General features: G+C 41.7%; 4 protein-coding genes and 1 long non-coding RNA gene across 6 annotated transcripts; 3 read left to right on the forward strand and 2 right to left on the reverse strand.

Moving 5' to 3' along the window:
* Positions 1 to 7,497: 7,497 nt before the first annotated feature.
* LOC123257062 lies at positions 7,498 to 8,384 on the reverse strand. Of its 2 annotated transcripts, none has more exons than XR_006506999.1 (3): positions 8,237 to 8,384; positions 7,910 to 8,161; positions 7,498 to 7,648 (listed from the first exon to the last, which is right to left on the reverse strand). It is a non-coding gene; the product is annotated as an uncharacterized LOC123257062 (long non-coding RNA). The 2 variants fall into 2 exon arrangements; XR_006506998.1 differs by having other exon boundaries at positions 7,498 to 7,808; positions 7,907 to 8,161.
* Positions 8,385 to 9,676: 1,292 nt separating this feature from the next.
* Positions 9,677 to 11,435, forward strand: LOC6506120 (ubiquitin-like modifier-activating enzyme 5). The gene is made up of 2 exons (XM_001958472.4): positions 9,677 to 10,072; positions 10,169 to 11,435. The coding sequence occupies exons 1-2, from the start codon at positions 9,813 to 9,815 to the stop codon at positions 11,097 to 11,099; spliced, it is 1,191 nt and encodes a 396-aa protein (XP_001958508.1). The 5' UTR covers positions 9,677 to 9,812; the 3' UTR covers positions 11,100 to 11,435.
* Positions 11,436 to 11,877: 442 nt separating this feature from the next.
* LOC6506121 (signal peptidase complex subunit 2) lies at positions 11,878 to 12,798 on the forward strand. The gene is made up of 2 exons (XM_001958471.3): positions 11,878 to 12,072; positions 12,186 to 12,798. Exons 1-2 carry the CDS (start codon positions 12,034 to 12,036, stop codon positions 12,726 to 12,728), a joined length of 582 nt encoding a protein of 193 aa, XP_001958507.1. The 5' UTR covers positions 11,878 to 12,033; the 3' UTR covers positions 12,729 to 12,798.
* A 565-nt stretch (positions 12,799 to 13,363) lies between these two features.
* LOC6506122 lies at positions 13,364 to 18,974 on the forward strand. The gene has a single exon (XM_001958470.4). It carries the CDS (start codon positions 13,498 to 13,500, stop codon positions 18,784 to 18,786), a length of 5,289 nt encoding a protein of 1,762 aa, XP_001958506.2. The 5' UTR covers positions 13,364 to 13,497; the 3' UTR covers positions 18,787 to 18,974.
* On the reverse strand, positions 18,906 to 20,275 carry LOC6493822 (GPN-loop GTPase 2). Its single transcript, XM_001958469.4, has one exon. It carries the CDS (start codon positions 20,188 to 20,190, stop codon positions 19,267 to 19,269), a length of 924 nt encoding a protein of 307 aa, XP_001958505.1. The 5' UTR covers positions 20,191 to 20,275; the 3' UTR covers positions 18,906 to 19,266.
* Positions 20,276 to 20,283: the final 8 nt, after the last annotated feature.

A 20,283-nucleotide genomic window follows, 5' to 3' on the forward strand; every position in this document is an offset into this window, starting at 1 on the left:
TACGTGTGCAAAATTCGATTGCTGTGCGACGATGTCTTCGCATTGACGACAAAAATAACAAAATTTTAGGTGAATGTATGGAAAATTTGGAATTTTGGAAATTTTTTTCTGTATCAATGTTCAACTTTTAATAGCCAAAAACGGTTGTCTTGGCCACCAAAACACGTTAAAATTGTTATAGAATCTATACCTGTTCTAGAAAACTCTGTCAAAACGTCAAAAAAAGTAATCAAATTGGACCTCATTTCCATAAAATCCGCCTACTCACTTCTTTGTGGAAAAAGTTAATATTGAAAGTTTTTGTAGTTTTTTTTTTCATTTTTTAAAAATAATTTTCTGATATTTGCAGCTCTTTGCCACCTTAGATTCACTTACATACATATGTGAATCGTAAGGGCCCAGGACTCACCTCTTGGCGGTGGCTGCAATTCGAGTCCCTCCCGTCCCACACCCAGCCAACCACCCTCTCGTGCGGGACGAGTTTTACGTTTTAAAGTCTTTTTTGCTTTCAAACTTGGGCATAAGTTTTCGATCTTGGAGCTTCTTGAGCTTCGATCTTGAAGCGGAGCTTCTATGATGCGTTTCCGTCAAGTTGGTGGTTATCGGTGGTTCGGAAATTTTTTCCTCGGGCTATTCGATCATCTCTCAGGATCCATTCAGGATCGGTGGGATGAATTTCCGGGCAATAGTAGGGTTGCTGCGTTTGCGGGCCTGCAAAATTCGACGAACTGCTGGTTGCCGCACTTCTATCCTCTCGTCATGTAACATTGCCTCCAAAATATTTTCGTGGTGCGCGTGAAAAGCGTTATCTTGAAAAACCTTTTGTGCTACTTCTTTCAACTGCTTGGGGATAGTACACAAAGCATAAAGCAAATTCTTCAAATTGGCTAAAGGTCTAAGTATACGGCTACCTGTGGTAAGCCATCTTGCGTGATGCATCTTCCCATGTTTTTTGTTAGCAAGCTCATCAGAGACTACACCAAATGATACGGCTTTGCACATATCATATACATACAGTACAGTTGGTCAGTGCTGTGTTTATTTTTCTCAACTTCAGGAAGCTCACAGGGTATTGCATTGAACCGCTTTATGGGTAAACTTTCACAGTTTTGTAGCAATTTTCCAATAGGGCCCGAGAATCCAGTAGGTCCTGTAGTGGGACCGTCTATTGTCTCAATTTCATGACGCAATGGCAATTCGTTAGTGTGCAGTTGACAAATGTCCCACTGAGGCCACCCAAGTTCCTTTTCCATGCGGCGGATAATGCCGTTGTGTATTCCTGTATTTGTTGGTGCGCCGTCACATCCCAAGAGTTTTAGCTTCACCATAGGTCTTTTCTTGAAGATAAGTCCAGGTAGACTTAAACTCTTCTTCAGCCCCATGAGATTCTGATACATGACCAAAATATTCATCACCGGGTTGTTTTACGAGGGATAAAATGTTTTCTTTAATAACTCTTTGGTGTTGCCGGCCATCACTCGTAGTTTCAATCGTAAGATAAAATAAATTAAAATAAGAACCACATTAAATTTAAGTATCTTCCACTGTTTTAAGTAATAAAAGCTTGCATTAATATGAAGTATTTGTGTTGTTAGTTTATTTTGAATGAATTTAAAAGGGGCATTTGGATGAAAGGGAATGTAATACATCTGCATGAGTGGCAAAAAACACACATTCAAATGCAAAACGCTAAAAATGAGTTGAATGAATGGTTGGCTCTCTTACGCTTACTCATTTGCACAATCATTTGATAGAAGGAAACGAATTGAGTGAATTGAGACGTTTCATTCGAATGATTCGAGTTGAAAATGTAAATAAAAGGAAATAAAAACAAATTAAATGCAGTGCATTTTCTTCGAGTCCGAAAAGGCTTTATATTTATGGTTTTTTATTTTATTTATTTCTAATTTAAATTGGAATGCAAAAACATTATTTTGTTGATATTTTCTGAGTTAGTGGCTATTTGACAACGCTTCTCTGTTATTAAATTTCTTGCGTTTGAAAAGGTCGGTTCCGAAGCCGCGCTGCTCGCTGGAAAGCCAAATTATTTTGCAGCTTGTTTTGTGCAAAAATTGCTTATTTAAATGCCACCAAGCTAAAGCATTAAAATCAGTAGAGTATACAACATTAATATTAGAATATCCAGAAATTTCTTGTTCCACCTTGTCCTGTATTGTCCCAATTTGGGGGACATCGAAATATTCATCGTCTACTAACTGGGATTCATTATTGGTGAGGTTAGAATTGTCTTGAAGAAATTGACTCATAATAATTTTGCAATCTTTAATTATGGTCTCTTTCTCAGTTTGTGAGAATTGAATTAGTTTGTTAGTTGGGGGAAAAAGGAACAAATCTATGTTATGGTATTTTGTCAAATTCGGAGTAACTGTTGATAAAATTTGGCTATTGAGTTGGAATTTAAGGCTTTTAATTATGTTTGTGTCATAGTAATCGATATGGCAGGTTTTCTTTAGCTTGTTTAAATTTGGCAAAATTAAATGTATCGTTGGGCGTTCAGAAGCGTAAAGTTTTTTGGACACATTCTCAATAACTTCAAGCAATCGTACAATTGCACCTAAATGATTTATATTGGTGTCATCCACTCTGCAGGTCTGATTTTTTTCTTTTAAAATAGCTGTTAGCTCTATCCAATTTATTTCAATGGACTTAAGCAAATAGTAGACGGTATTCCACTGAGTTGGACAGAAACTTTTTAAAGACACCCCTAACTATGAATTATTTCCTGACTTTTTAAAATATCTGACTAGCTTGATGCAACTTGTGACAATATTTTCCACCTCGGGAATAGCGTTAATAGCTTTTTCAACAGCGTTGTTAAGCAAGTGTTTCAAGCAATTGTTCGACCCACGATCAGTCACGATTACAGGTTTGTCTAATTCAAGGTCACATCCAAAGTCCTTCAAAATCGCCTCTATAATGAAAAAATTGTAATTATACTTGTAACATAAAGAGAGGGTTAACAAACTTGTGCTGGGCGAGCTCTTCATTGACTTCATGGCCATAAGGCGATCGACCAAAACTCCCTCCCTTATGTAATGGACAGTGCACGACAAATATGCTGTTTTTAGGAAGTTATCAGTCCATGTGTCACTGGTAATAGCATATCCAAAGGCTTTGTACTTTTCTATTTCCGTTTTTATTGGGCCAAATTGGGTCAAATATATGATTTTATGTTTCGGGATACGGTTGTTGGATGTGGTAACAGCTTATTTACGTCGACATTTGCACCATATTTAGCTCCAACATTAATTAAAAATAATGCAAACTGTTTAATGCCAGAGTCGTCAATAATTTTAAGAGGACGGCAGTTCTTAAGAACCCATTCGGTTATAACAGATAAGCCCTCGTCTTTTGTAGCTTTGTTCACTTCAATAAGAGCAGCGTTGCGGAATTTGCTGGCATTTACGATGTAGCATTTATGTTTGACCAGCTTAGATGTGCTTCCTGTAAACTTTAAAACAGTATATCACATCTTACAAGCTACAAAGTCGTCAATTTGTTCTCCATTTTCGTTTTTAATTTTGCAGAAAAATTCCCAGACTTCGCTTCTGTCTCTCTTTTCTATTAAGGAGTGCATTCCACTTTTCAGGTTCTCTTTGATACCCACCGTGCACACAACCTAAAAACCAAACTTTAAAAAACTAGGTCTAAAAATATTTGACGTCTCAAATTACGAGAGGAACACAAGCAAAAACTCGTACAATGTCATTTCATTTCCATCATTCCGCTCACTCCATTCTATTCGATTCGAATGTACTCTGTTAGACGTATGTTATGAATGTAATCAATATATACAAAAAAATGAATAAATAAAAAAAAGACATTTTTAAAGGCCTGCTCCTTAGAATAAAAAATACATTTTTGAAGTGAAACTTCTTATACGACGCCGGAAAATGTTGCGTTAAACGTTTAACGCTCCAGTGGAGGGGGAATAGCGTTGAACGCTTAACGCAACTCGGAAGGAGAAGAGGAAAAGAGAAAGATAGAGTGCGAGAGAGAGAGAGAGTGAATGAGAGTATGGTATCGCCAGGCGCATGCGCTGCCATGGCGATACACGTAGCGCGTAACAGCTGCCTAGACTAATATTAGTGCCTATGCGTGAGTGCATCAAGCGTCCTATGTGTCGAAAATTCTTTTTCTTATTCTTATCTCGAATTTTGTTATTAAAGTGTTTCCCATAATTAATTCGTGTTCTATATAATATTGACGCACTACTTGTAGTATTAGTACAGTGAATAGTGATTCAAACAAACAATAAAATGAGTGACAGTGAAAATACGCATAACACAGCGGATTCCAGGTTATGTGGTGGTACGTTTCTCTTGAATATTTCAATTGTCCATAACAGATGCACCTTGTGGATCATATAATCTTGAAATTAATATCAATTGGATTGGCAAAAATTTTAATTTTAATTGTTTATCGGTAAAGCTTTATTACCGTTGTCAACTGCAGGTTCGCAAGCTCTCGCAGAGATTATCGGAGAGCCAGTAGAGCGAACAACCGGTACTCCTTGCGGGAGATTTTAATATCAATTTCTCATTGCCAGAAGCTGAACCATTGCTGGCATTCCTCAGAGAGAAATTTTCATTAGAAATGATCAATGGAAGAAATGATCCGACGACAAAAGGAGGTACGACTATTGATGCGGTATTTGCGAGAAATATAGATAAAATAGATGTAAGACATTTCATATCGTATTTTAGTTATCATAATCCAATTGTAAATATTATAGATATGAATCCGTCAGAACCCAGAGATGATCATTGATTTGGACTTTGCTTTATAATAAATTTATAAAATGTGAAAGTGTTGGTCACTCCACCTTATTTTTATCCTTTCCCTCCCGCTATTTTTCTTTTATACGAAATAATATGCATTTTTTGGAATATCGCTAAGAAGTTTCACTTCTTTCGCGCGTAGGGACTCCACGCACACAATTTTTTTTAAATATCATAAATACTCGATATATCGATATTTTTTCTTGATATTTAAAAACATTATTTTGATATTTTTTAAAAATGTCAATATTTTTAATACGATATTTTTTACATATCATGCAACCGTAATTTGCAGTGCCGTCTGTTAATTTTGTGATAAAAAAATATCAAAAAAAAAAATCGAGATTTCGATACGTCGCCTAGTTAGCTCCGAAGTAAAACGGTGGAATCGGAACACCGCAACGCACTTTTAATTTTCAATTATTTTGACACTAAATTGTTTGAAATAAAGTGTATAATTATTAAGAATTTATAGCTTTTTCTTACCTTGGGCGGGATCAACAGCCTTAAAATACGTTTGAAAATTTGGCCCGCACTGTTTTGGGTCCTATCTCAAAAATAAGAGGAAGCCCCAAAAAGCCCAATATTATGAGAATAATACCTGAATTTCATAAAAATCGCTCCCTACTTTTTGGAGAAAATCGGATAAAAGTGAGCCAATCTCGTTAACAAAGTAACTTGTACTATTGTCCAAAACTGGTCGTTTAATTTTAACTAAATATGTCGTTTTTGTTCCAGTTTGGACAAATTTAATGGGTATTTTTTTTGATAGATCCAATAAAAAAGTGAGTAATGGGTCCATTGAGTCTTTTTCTAAAACATTAAAGCATAGTGTTATAAAGTCGAAAGTGGGATTGAAACTTGGAAGATTCATTCGAAAAATAGATGATCTTTCATAATCTGTGGTGCGTCAAATTAAATTAACGCACCCAGAGCATTTTCATTCCCCTTTACGGTACAATTATTAAGGCGAGACGTCATAATCGTGGTAAGACTATAAAAAAAAAACCATTATTAAACTTATCAAATAAAAAATTGTCAATTTTCGAAGAAAGTTTGCAGAAAAATGGGATTAAAAAACTTAAAGTGGGATTGTTTAAAAGCGATTTCTCCGGAGCAAATGAGCTTCGTGATGAATTCCTTAAGCCACAAAATAATGAATTGAAATGTTATTAAATTCCCATAACAAAGATATAGTAATATTTGGTATGGAAGAAAAATTCAAAAAAGTTATTTTAAAAAATTCCACTTTAAATAAATTTGAAAATAGCAGTATTAAATTTTATCTAATTTGCAAATCTTTTCAATGTGTGCATGGACTTCATTTGAATAAGTTTATATATCACATTGAATTAGACGATTTGATAACATTATTTGATAAAAAATGGCTTTCTAATTATATTTTAGATGCCAGCTTAACAGCATTAATTTCTGATAGGAACGATGCTACCATTGAAAGCGTCCCCTGTCAGCTTGGCGAATATGCCTTTTTAAATAAAAATATTATAAAAGATTTGTGCCCCATTGTTATAATAGGCATTTCTTAATTTTATTTGTGGATTTTTTAAAAATGGAATATACGTTCTTAGATCCTTTTGTGCAGACAAAAATTGTCCAGAAGTTTATAAACTATTATAAGACCGTCTTGGAAGAAGTCAGTAAAATGAAATACACATTTGTGTGTAAATAACATGATATTCAAGAAGGTTCCTACAATTAAGACATATTGATTTTGCAGTTTGCAGAATGCTACATGAAGAATCTTCCAATGACAAACTTGAAACCCTCTAACTTGTTTCGCAGGGAATTGCTTAACAAATTACTTGACTACGGCGACTCTTTAACACGAGTTTGTTTACATTGTGGTAAATGAGATATTGGCACTGAATGTTGCAATAGTTGTGGTCGATCCGTTTGTAATCAATGCTTAACAAATATTTATAAGTTACATCAGAGTAACTTATTCTGCTTAATGTGCAAAGACTCACAATAGTAACGTTTCATGATATTGACAATAAACTCATGCATTGTTGAGCAGGTTAAGTGACGAACGGCATAAATGTTTCTTATCCGGATATGATTTGGTTGAGACTAGTCTTCCTTATCTATACGTTGATTTAATCATTAGAGTCGTCTCCTTACACCCTCCAAAGCAAAGGAATTTGTTATTCGCTTAACAGTTTGTGTTCAAGCATTGAACACGATAAGAATTCCAAACATAGAATGTAGGAGATCGGACCCATGTGAATAAGTGATTAACAACATGGTTCGAAAGACGATCTCCTGCAGTCTAACCAAATAATTATGTGGTGCACTTGAAGCACTTAAGAAAGGGTCACATAGCATGTCAGCGAGCAGTCCGTTGATAAGTAGTTTTAAATAGATTTAAGATTTTCATGTATGTTTCTTGTAAGAGAATTGTAAGAAATAAAAACAGTTTTTAAAAAGGAACTCATTGGAGTATCACGAATATTTACGGGGCTCCTCTTAACAGTTTGCATTATAAAAGTGGACTAGGCCTATTAGAGATACCTCTATAAAAAAAAACGCACCAATAACTCTACCTGAAAGGTGGTGTGAAAAATAGTTTGGTAAGTTGAAGAAACCAATTTTTTAATAGCTACTCTATTGTCTTTAATACTAAACTCCTCACTTCTTTAAAGGAAATCCTGAACCGTCTTGAGAACGTCTACTGCAACAATATCGGCGTGGAGTTCATGTTCATCAATACCAATATTTGCAGAAGCGTTACGGTTTCGAGGGCTGCAAAATCATGGTCCCCGTCGTGAAAGAGATCATCAATGTGTCCACCGAGCTGGGCGTAGATTCCGTCATAATGGGCATGCCTAGTACAATATACTTTGTACAATAGTACAAGTTACTTTGGCCACTACCTGGCTGACTTGAAAGCACTTCAGTAATTTGTTCGACTAAAGTACTGAATCGCTTTCGAAAGTGACTTTCCAGATATTGTGCTCAAAGTAATATTGTTACTCTGTTTAAACTCTGTCGAAGAATTGGGAATGGGAAAGTCAAATTTATATGGTTTCTTATCAGTCAAACAGAGATCATTCGGAGATCATTTCAGAGATCATTTCACTTACCACATCATTCGGACTTCCGAAGAGAGCAGAATAGTTATCAAATTAATGAACCATTCTTCGAAATCTTTTATTGGGAATATATTAAAGGCTAAACCTATAGCATTTCGAGTAAAAACTCTCTAAAAATTTATTTCATTGGCAACATTGGCCGATCAGGCTTCTGCTGCTGCACTCCTTGCGGCGCTACCGGGGCCCGTCCTCGTGCCGGTTCCGGGACTCGGAGACCACCGCGTGGCACATACTCGTAGAATACAACTCGAAAAATAATACAAGGTATAATTGTTAATTAATAATTAATAAATTAATAAATAATAAATTATTTCTACTTACGCAGTTACTGATGTGTATCAGCATCTTTCCAACCCAACTATGAAATGAAAATGAGGAATGGCGCCCATTCACTGTTGGACATAGGCCAACACATGTGGCTGTTGAGCTTTAACATTGTGCTGTTAAGCATGTACAAACTTCAAGAGTTGATTCCATCGAATCGTAGGGAGCGATTTTAATGGCGGGCGCCGTGTTGGGCAGCGTCAAAACATGTGATGCGGTTATGGGGCCAATATTGGTCAAATTGGTTCAGAAATTTTCAGGGGATGATTAAATTGAATCATTTTGATAGAAATAATCTCATTCGATACAGAAAAAAATAAGCTTTAAAATGGTATTACGTGCAAAATGGGGATCCTCCATAAAGAAAGCCTGTTGGGCCATTCAAATTTAATATTGGCGCGATTTGTGTTGGGAACCAGGTCCAGCATTGGTAAAGAATGTTCAGAAATTTTTAAAAATAAATTGCGTTAAATCGTAGGGAGCGATTTTAATGCAAATAGTCTTATTTAATTATATGAAAAATTAGCTTTTCAACAGTATACCGTGCATAATGGGGCATCCTCTGTAAAGGTCTCAATAATCACATTCGTGCCTAACAGAGGCGGTCTGTTATTTTGGAACATGTGCCTCATTGGCGCCTCACTTATCAATATCAATGGAATCAATGGTAAATCGATTTTTTCAAAATTGTTGGTAGTACAGTAGTCCGCCTGAAAAGCAAAAACAATTCCTCTCTGCGGGGCTATAAAGCAGATACAGCACTGCATGTCAAACTTGAAACCTTTAATTTTATTCATTTATTTTTGAGCTTCCTTTAATTGTCTACAAAAATTTTTCTAAAAAAGAATTTTGATTACTTTGGAAATCCTTCGAGCTTTTTATATTTAAATTTGGTTTGAAGGAAACCTATGAGAATAAAGAAAATTGTGGTGACAAAGAAAACAAAATTGTTCCTCATATTAAAACCATTGCAGGGTATGATTTAATTTTAGTCAAAAGTGTGCAACGCAAACATATCAGACCTCTCAGATTTTATCCCTCTGTATTTTAGTATGAATATTTTGGGCGTAGCATGCGCGCTTCTCAACGGTGTTTTACCTTAAAGTATTTTTTTTTTATTAAAGAAATGATTATTTAAAGCTATACTTTTTAATTAGTATAAAATATTGTTTAAATTAGTTTATTCGCAATTAAAAGGCATACACAATAGAATATTCTCTTAGGTGTACCGCGGAAAGAATGAGTGATAGAACTTTGATTTAAGGGAGACCAATGATTATGAAGCAAGTGAAATCATGTGTGAAGATTATTGGCTGTCGGCCTTTAGAATTAATAAAAATTAATAATTTTTTATTAAATTATGCATCAATACTCGAATTCGAAGTAGCGCGCGCCTGTTAAGTCATTTATCAACACTAACCATCTTGCTGCTTAAAATACACGGTCCCACTGCTAATGACCAACAGCTGATCGGAGCGAAAGTGACACGACGGCAGAGAAATTGAAAGCGAATTCGCGTTTGAATTGATTACCTTATTGTTTTCTTTAACAAAACTTTGCGCTCGTCGCCAGGATGTCTCACGCAATAGACGAACTGCAGGCAATCATCGCCGAGTTAAAAGTTGAGCTCGAGGAGCAAAAGACTTCTAATCGGCAGGCACGCAGCCGAATCGATCGTATGTCCGCAGAGGTGGTGGACTCCAATCCCTATAGCCGACTCATGGCTCTTCAGCGGATGAATATTGTGAAGGAGTACGAACGCATTAGGGACAAGGCGGTAGCCGTCGTTGGCGTTGGAGGCGTGGGAAGCGTTACTGCCGATATGCTCACCCGGTAATCCCTTAAAGCGATACAATAAGCTGAGATGTCGGCTGCAGCTTAAAATCTTATGCATCCATTTCTCTGATGCCATTTGAATCCCTATTTTAGCTGTGGCATCGGAAAACTAATTCTGTTCGACTACGACAAAGTGGAATTGGCGAATATGAACCGGCTGTTCTTCACACCCGACCAAGCGGGACTCTCAAAAGTGGAGGCCGCTGCGCGTACGCTGAATTTCATCAACCCGGACGTGCAGATTGAAACTCATAATTACAACATAACGACGGTGGACAATTTCGATCGCTTCTTGGCAACAATAACAGAGAGTGGAAAGGAACTTGGGCAACCTGTAGATCTCGTCCTAAGCTGTGTGGACAATTTTGAGGCCCGAATGGCGATCAATGCTGCCTGTAATGAGCGAAACCTAAATTGGTTCGAGTCGGGTGTTTCGGAGAATGCCGTTTCAGGACACATCCAATTTATTCGACCGGGAGACACAGCCTGTTTTGCCTGTGCTCCACCCTTGGTGGTGGCTGAAAATATTGATGAAAAGACCCTGAAAAGGGAAGGTGTGTGCGCCGCATCTTTGCCCACAACTATGGGCATCACAGCAGGTTTCCTGGTGCAAAATGCCTTGAAGTATTTACTGAACTTTGGCGAGGTCTCTGACTATCTGGGATACAATGCCCTAAACGACTTTTTCCCAAGGATGACACTGAAGCCAAACCCTCAATGCGATGATAGAAATTGTTTGCTACGACAAAAAGAGTTCCAGGCGCGGCCCAAGCCGATAGAGGTTAAGGAGGATGTCAGTTCCAGCGATGAGCCCCTGCACGCTACCAACGAATGGGGGATTGAGTTGGTGGCGGATGATGAACCCGTCAACTGTCCAGAGCCAGCGAAATCATCGGCCGTGGTTCAGGGCCTAAAACTCGCCTATGAGGCCCCAGAAAAAGAGAAGGTGGAGGAAGAAAATGTTGCAACTGTTTCGGACGAAACCAGCTTAGAGGATCTAATGGCGCAAATGAAGTCGATGTGAAAATTTTTTTGTTATATTGAATTATTGAACAACACAATTTTACAAAGTGAAAAAATAGAAAAAAAAATGCTGTAAATGAATGCTCTATTTTCGAAAATTATTGTAATATCTGCAATTTCTTCTTATCTTTCCTGAAAGTGAAGAGGATTTAGATCTATTGAATATATATGTCTTAGAATTATTTTTTTATTAAAACCAACAAGTTTTTTACATAAATAATACTTTACGGCACACATTCTTTAAACGTTTTCCAAAGCTTAAAGCTAAGGAATCTGATAAGAACCTATGTATATACCATTCAAATGTGAAATATATCTGACTAACTATGGCAGCTAATATGGTAAATACATGGCCATGAAGGATTTTTTGTTTTGACGGAAGTCCTTATAATATGAAAAATTGCCTTTAATTTAAAAATAATTTACTTATATAATTCTTAATGATTATTTAAACATTTTTAGGGAAAGCAATAAATTTGCTGATTGCATGAATATTGCATTTACATGTATGAACATGTAAATTTTAAGAATTCATCTTGATTTAAATATACTTTCAATTTAACAGAAATATTATTACAACTATATTTTTTTAAAAAAATATTCCATAAAAATCCTGTAAGCCAAAATTAAAGCACAAAGTACATAACATAGATTTAAATTAAATCTGTCTCAACATAATGTTTAATTTTGAAACAATAAATCTATATTTTATTATTTTTAATCCTAAATTAATTAAAAAAAAGTAATCGTTATTCAACACTTTCTCTTTCAAAATAAAAAAGGTATCTTTAGATTTCTGGAGGCGGTCACACTATCTGGACATATTGTTGTCGTGCTGTCAAAAAAAACTAAAGCTAAAAAATAACTATTCTCAGGAACAAAAACTTGCTTATTAGTAAAACTAAAGCATAATACGGTCAAACGATTCTATAAATATGACCAAAAAAGACGATAAGTCGCAGCCGCCAGAGGAGGTGAGAAAAATGCAAAAAAAGTCCAGCAGGGCTTTGCCGGCTCCGAAAACTGAACTATATTGAATCTAAGACACGTCACTGAATATTTTCTTATATTTCTCGATTTGCGACAGCTGGTCAAAGTAAACAAGTGGGACGGATCGGCGGTTAAGCACGCCCTTGACGATGCTGTCAAGACCTGTTTGTTGGGCGATCGGCCTCAGTTGAAGGAACAATTCGGGCTGGTCAACACCCGATTAGCCCTGTGCGCCTTGGCAGTGGGCGTGGCTATTATGGCCCATGCTTGGGACTTCACCCATCCCTTTCCCCAGTCCAGACCAGTCCTTATGTTCAGCGTCCTGGCTTACTTCGCACTGATGGGTGTACTAACTCTGCATTCCAGTTTCCGTGAAAAGGGCACATTTGCCGTGGCCGTCCAGAAGGATAAGGAGCGCGAGCGCATTTGGGAGGCCAGTTCGGATATGCGCAAATACGATGACAAGTATTTGCTGACCCTCAGCGTGCGAGATGTACGAAGCGGCAACCGCCGTGAGCAGACCAGCAACAAATCTTGCGCCGCTTTCATTGATCAGAACGGCATCGTCCTGGATAACCTTGTGGCTAATGAGGTTAATCGCTTGTATAACTCCTTGGCTGCCGAGAAGAAAGACAAATAGCTAAAAACAGAGACAGTCTAAGCAGTCCACTATTCTTTTAAATAAAAATAAAATAAAATACATGAATATAGTCCTATTAAGAGTATTAAGCATCTCTGGTGCATTCTTTACATGATGATTTTTAAATATTCAACAAGTTAGAAGAGAAAAGTTAAACGTTTTATTTATCTGTGTAGAAAAATAATTTAAAATGTTTCTGATGCACCGTATATAAAGTGCAACAGAAACAAGTGAAGTTAAGTTAAGCTAGCTATCCGTCCGTCTGTCTGTATGAGGTGATGGATTTAGAAGTCTTTAATTATAATTATTATACAATAATTATTATTATTGTATTACAGCTAAGTATATGATTTTAAATGTAGACTCCGATAGTTCGAATCCACGCAAATTAAGTTTTCTTTCACGACGCCAAATAGTTCTGTAGGATAGTTCTATACCAACAGTGTATGTAGAAGTTTTTCAAAAATGTCTTGATGCTTAAGTTATTCCAAAGGCTGCAATATATCTTAAACGAGGGAAGGAGCACCGCGTGGAAAAGAAGACTACTGGATATCATACAGTAAAGAGACTCGACCCTAAACATCCGTTCTAGTTTCCAATATCAAATTGAAAAATTGGATATTTGTTTCACATGGAACCCAGTTCAGATTCAGTCAGATTCGAAGCTGTGCGGAGAAAATATTTCTCTCCTCAGTCCATCTGTGAAAGTGCTTGCTACAATAATAATAAAGGTATATTTTTTAGTGGTCGGTTTACAAAAAATTGTTAGATGAGTAGAAACACACACAATATTGATTCGCCTAATAAATTGAAGCCTCCGAGGATGGAGGCTTCAGGGCGGGGAGTAAGACTGCAAGCAGGAACAGTTCGTGCTTCTCAAACAGGACGTCCTCGTGAAAGCGACACTGAAGCGATGTCACCCAACGGGAAGCCCAAAGCTGAGCCGAAGTTGGTTCGCCGGTGCCCACCAAGAAAGCACCCGGAAAGGAAAACCAGGGAGGAGAGAACGATCGAGAAGTTCCGAAACATCGACTTCTTTGGCCAGCGCGACTCGAATAATTTACTGACTGTCCAGAATCTTGAGTTCCCTGATGTCAACATCAAGCGTACAGAGCTTCACAAGCGGGACGAGTGCGGCAAGAGCGTCATCCGTGGCAAGGGGCGGGACTTTGCGAGCTCCAGCAACTCCCACTTCAGAGATGGAGTCGAGACGGTGAAAATTCGCAGGGAGAAATGCACATCCTCCAGTAAAGTCCCAGAGTCGGAACCCGAGAGTCGAAGGACTACAGATCTTTCACATCAAAAGGTTGGGGAACCAAATTCGGACGAGCTCATCGATTCGATACACAAGCCCTCGACGCGTCCGCCCAACTTCAATGGAGATGAGTGGAGACGACCGTGTCCAGCCAGTTTCGTGGCTGGGGCTCCGCGGCCGCGGATTGGTCGCTGCCCAAAGAACTACGAACAGCTAGCCAAGGTCACGCCGGCGCGCCGGAAGTTCTTTCTCACCCAGGACCCACGGAAGACCCATTGTCTTGTCAATCCTGTTGCATTGCGCCACAAGCCATTGACCAAGGAGGAGGAGTTTAATCTGATCAGCAAGCTGGTGAAGCACGGCGACAATCTTTGTGCCAGCACCGGTTCAGAGACGTCCGACACCCACATCTGCGAGGTTATTGACTTGCAGAATCCCCTGGGCCTCGACTTCCATGGCATGGACTACAAGACGACGTATGAGCAGGACGAGATAGAGCAGCAGAACGCCCTGACTTTCTGGCGAGTTCAGCGGTATATGGCGCGTCGCAAGGCCAAAAAGAACACCAAGGTTAATGTGGAGGCTGAGCTGAAAGCGGAGCGCCTGGCGGTGCCGCAGCGATACAATACAAAAATCAAGGACATGCCCGTCCTAGAACCGACTCCACCGCGCTCGCCGCGGCTTGTCCATTTGTATCGCAGCCCTGACAAGCCAATAAACAAGGCCAAGATCGAGGATGAACGCAGGCGCCGAGCTGCCCGCTACAAAGACATATACCTTCGGAATAAGCAACGGGATCTGGAGCAGATGCAGGAACGTCAGAAACAGGAGGCAGCTATCAAGGAGATTCAGGGGCGGACTGTGGCCGAGGAGGACTTGCGTGCAGACGTGGCTGTCATCGACGACGCCATCGAGCGCAGTTTTCGAAAGCACGTGGAACTAAAGCCAATCATCCGGAAGAGAAAGGTCTTTCCAAAGACCCTGACTGAGACAGAGCGCCTCAAATCGATCATGCACCGGGAAGACTGTGTGCGCCGCGACAAGGCGCGAGTGACGCAACAGTTCTTCCTGGAGCGGACGGGAAAAATGAAGTACCTGCCGGACGCGGAGCAGAACCTGCGCTGTGATGAGAGCATCGAGGGCAGCGTCGGCTCCACGCCCAGCGAGCAGAGCAGCGACGATGAGGACTATCTGCAGGTGGGAAAGATTGGAGACAAATTTCAGCTCCGTGGCTTCCACTTCAAGCACGGGGATGGCCTTCGAGGCAAGCTCCACCGGCACCAGATTATGCAAGGCCAGCGAACGGTCAAGGGATGCCTCACGCGAGAAGAGTGGCTCAACCAGCTAGTGCCCCACAAAGAACCCATCAAATTGGACGTCGAGCGCGGCATCATTAAGGTCCTGGACCCCGACGACCCCAACCTGGACCTGTTCCCGCCTGAGCCCCTGCTGATGCGGCGGCGAGAGCGAAAGAGTGCTGTCAGGGAGTTTGTTGACGAGCGCCTGGGTCGCCATTACCACCGCCGGCTGAGGAAGAACCTTAAGCTTGTGAAGCCGAAGCCCGCCTATAACGTCAAGAAGTTCAATCTGATACGTTACGTCTTCCCCGAGAAGGTAATCGTACCAGACGGGCGGGTGCCGGTGGAGGAGATGGAGGTGCTGGATGCCACCAAAGTGAACACCACCTTGGAGTATCTCAATCTTAAACAGAAACTTTCTAAGTCCAAACGCCAGAAGATTAAACTTGCACGCATGAAGTTGCTCGGCCTTCCCTGCATTGAGAAAAAGCAATTGCGGACGGCAGATCCGTGCCAGGACGTGGAGGAGGAGCTCGACGTGGACTGGGTCCCGACCCCAGAACCTCCTTACGATGAAGAGGAAGCCATGCACCGTTTGGAGGGCGGCTGTGACCGCCCATCGAACCTTCGTGGATTCACAAGATCAGTAAGGCCCAGGCGTGAAGGTCGCGGCTATGGGAACTCTGTGTATCGGGCCACTTCTGGACAGGAAAATGTCGAGGTTATCCAACCGCCACGATGGCGTGGAAATATGCCCGCTCCCGCGGAGAGGGAGAAGACGCTAACGATTCACCCTAGGCGCAAACGCGACTACGCCAACGAGCGTATCCCTTCTGCCATTTTCAATGAAGTGCTGCAGAACTCACCGTTGCCACTGCTGGAGCAACCGGAGCCGGACAAAATACGCTTTGCCAATGTGCGGACAAAAAAGCGCCCTTACTCGGAAATATTTGAAGCCCGACACCATCACGACCATTGGGCTCCCACCCAGGTTAAAAACGTCCATGTGCAATACCAGCCAAAGACGGTGTACCCGGAGGTCACAAATGTGGCCAAGAAAGTTAGGGATCCGGTGTTAAAGTTCGAGAGGGCCGATCCGCCTTGCAGCAAGTATGTGGACCGGGACCTGACCATGCCCAGCTATGACTTCGACAAAATGATAGCCGAACATCTGGCCGCCACCCGGACGGACAAGAAGGAAGCAGCAGGGGAAATAGTTCCGGATCTGTGCCGGCCCTATGATTTCGTGTTTCACTCTCGCGACCCCGAGGAACTTGCCAAGCTGGACTTCCCGGGTCGGAAGCAGTACCTGGAACTGTTGCGTGAGACCCGCGAGGCCATTTACGAGACCAGGGACATAGAACCCGGTGAGGAGCGCCTTCTGGTCGATCGCCGCGCTGTAGTCCAGGACCTCGAAGAGGATCTGAAAAGCATCGAGAACTGCTTGAGCTCTTTGAGCAGTTCGGACTGCACGGACCTCTCGAATGACAGTGGCAGCTATATGGTAATCGAGGGTAAGACCAAGCTGCCCCTGGATTACATAAGAAAGCCGTTGGTGCCTTTTGAGGAAATGCGACGAGCCCGCTTCCATGCGGCGGTGATCGACGTAGCGGCCGAGGACGAAGATCCCTACCGCATGCTTCCATTTTCGGGCCAGCACAAGGAGCAAGCCGACATGCTGGGACCGAAGGACACTTTTTTTACCTTCAGTACGCGGCTACGCAACAGTCTGCGTCTGCGACTCGAGGTGGCAGTGCCAGACGTACGTAAGACACTGTTGGGTCCGGGGAACCGAAAGTATTATGGGGCAGTAATAACTGACCTCGACGAAAACTACATTGAAGAGCTGAAGAGCCGCGCCACCATCAAGTCGTTCAAGTTCAAAACCAGCATTCAACTCCTCAAGGACGCCATGCGCCTGAAGTACGAATCCCTGCTTATCCAGGGACAAATGGTGCGCACCAAAATCTACGACCGCATGAACGAGCGTCACTGGGTGAACATGAAGAACACGAAGAACCTGTATGAGGCGCTCTTCGCCAAGTGGAAGAAGAAGGAGTACAACGCAGCCATGACGATGGTGTACCAAGTTAAATCCTACTACGAAACCACCGACAAGCTGAAGCAGGAGTACCGGGAGCTGGAACGTGAGCTGATGATGCTCAATATGGATATAGTGTTCATTGAGGGTCACTGGATCCGTTGCATCATGCTCCAGAACTTCCATTACCTGATGGGTGACCAGGACTGGCGGGCTGAGCACGACTGGATACACCTTGTTCCGAAGTCAAAGCGCACCAATAGCTCGGATGCCGAGGGATCCGAGGAGCAAGAGTCCGAGGGGCATGAGGACGGTACCGAAGAAGAGTTGGAACTGGAGCCTTACGACGTCTCCATTGCCAAGCGCGCCATCGTCAACATTCGCGTACGCGACAAGGACGATGCTTGGGCAATCCGCGCTTTTTATTACGACGTGTACATGCAGAAAGTGCACCCAATTCTGCAGGTGTTTCCGGACGCAGAATCCTTCCTGCAGGGCGTGGAGAACCTAAAGAACAAAACTTTTATGCTGCTGCTGGAGATGCACTTCACCCTCTCCATCCACACGGAGCTTCAAGGACGCTTGGAAACGTTCAACGACTGGTGCTCGAAACACCTCAAGGAAAAACAGGAGTACGTGGCCCGCAAGTCGGCCAAAAAGTTCTTTATGGAGGACCGTGCCAGGGAGATGGAGCAAAAAGTCCATCAGTATCTCGGAGAGCCAATCAAAGAAACCATCGCAGACGAGGATTTCAACAAGCACCGCGCAGTGCTAGCTGAAGTATGGCGCCGAGTGGTCCCTGACTCCGTGCGCGGAACCAGTGACGTACTGCCCAGTACCGCAGACATGGTCGCCGCCATCAGTGACGTGGTTATGGAGATACTGTCCAAATTCGAGCACATGGATATTGAAAAGGTTCGCGCTGTGGAGGCGACCCTGCGTAAACGTCGGCGCTACCGGGAGAAGCTCTCGGCCCAAGCATATCAAGTGGAGCGGCGCATCGATATGGAGATGAAGAAGGTACGCCGTAACTTAGAGCCCCCCTACAAGAGGCCCAAGCGGGAGGGCCGTCTGCCCAGATTATTTCTTAAGAAACGGGTCATTCCGGAGGAGAAGGAGGTGTTTGTTATATCCGAGAATACGAAGAACTTCGTTCGCGCTTTCAGGGAAGACGGTTACACGGGAGACCAAGTGACCCACACATCCCTGCTGACAGTCGACAATATGCAGGAGCAGATAGTACCATTTTACTTTGATCATTTCCTTAAGATTAACGGCTACACACCCAACTATAACTTCAGAACAAACGTAGACTTGCGGGACGGGCCAGAGTTCAACCGCCTGAAAATCCGCGAGGTTCTACCCGAAGTACTGGCCAGGTTGGAAAACTGGGAGAATATGCACAAGAAGATCATGGAGGAAAATATCCAACGTAATCCGAAGATGTACGAGAATGTCATCTAAGGCCTGTTACATAACACAACGAACATCACATGAATTTGACCTCTTGACTCCAGCCTGTGCCAAATTTATCGTGCTCTGATTGGAATCCATGGGCATAAGGACATTTAAAAGAAAAAAAATTTCGTTTATAAATTTTAACGGTATTGCTATTAAAAACTCGCACTTTGAGAAAATATTTCAATCATAAATTTTAAATGATTAGTCATTGCAATTGCGGAAAACATAATTACTCTAAATTAGAGAAACTAAAATGATTCAAGCGAGTCTTTTCAGGTAAAAATAGCTGACACATTTTCAGGAATTATAATTGACACATTTTATGCATTATTTCAATATTCAATATTTGCATCGGCATGACGACCGAATATTTTATTAATAACTACGACCGTAAACAGGATCCTCCTTATCTACCTACGTATTTGATTTGTCTTGCTGATTTTAAAAGGAGCCAAATCCCTCCTAACAAAAATTAAAATTAAATTACTCAACATAGGGCTGGACGTCGTTCTGCTGGCGAATTGCTTCTGCCTCCGCCCCAACTGCACAGGCCATGAGCGAATTCACAGTCTGTTCCTCGCCCGCTTTGTAGATATAACCATTGGCCTTGTCTATGTGGTTCCGAAGACGGAGCATGCTATGAGTGCTGAAAACGTCCAATAGCTGGAAGGACACTAGAGCGTAGTCCTCCACCATTGTACAAATTGCCTCGTTTAGCTTTTGGAATTTTCGCATCGTCGGGTCGTCGTCCAGTTTTTCCAACAAGTATTTCAGGTCCAGTACATCCGTGTAGTAGTCCACGTTGAAATGTAGCTTAGTCTCATGCTTTCGTAGCGTGTCCGCTTTAGATAGAACGTTTACGTGCGGCAAGCTCATGCGCAACATGGTGTTTAGGGCCATAAGCAGCGTGGCAATAAATTTAGCCGGCTCCGAGCAATAGTGTGAGTCGATCAGGTTCACGGTGACCAGATTGTACCGCTCCCGTTCCAGGCGCTCGAACACTTGGGCCATAGCTCTGTGATGTGTGTACAGCTCTATCTGGCCGGGGCAATCAAACAGGAAATAATTGTAACTGCGACTCAGCTTGTGTAGGGCTGGCAGTAACCAGTCCTCCAGGTGCTCCGCCAGAAACTCGGCGCAGTGCATGAGTGCTCCGTTCGGTCCCAGCTGCAGATGCTCCATACAGTCCTCTACGGTGATTAGCTCCATTACGTTAAGCACCGGCTCGTATGCCATGTTTTCGTTTGCCGGGTCCAGATTCACGACGCAAACTTGCCTACCCAGCTCGCGGTAGAACTTAAGGGCCTCCCCGCAGTAGGTGGTTTTACCTGAACCAGGAGGCCCGATGACGAGTTGCCCATATCGGGGATTCTCTACAGTAGCATTTGCCGGGAATTGTTGCAACATATCGGACAATTCCACAAAAGCCAAATGTAAACAACCACAAAAAAGTAAACAAAAACTCAAGTTAGTGTGACCAAACTATATACCCGCAAAAAA

This window comes from Drosophila ananassae, chromosome 2R (genome assembly GCF_017639315.1).
Source record: "Drosophila ananassae strain 14024-0371.13 chromosome 2R, ASM1763931v2, whole genome shotgun sequence".
Taxonomy (NCBI): domain Eukaryota; kingdom Metazoa; phylum Arthropoda; class Insecta; order Diptera; family Drosophilidae; genus Drosophila; species Drosophila ananassae.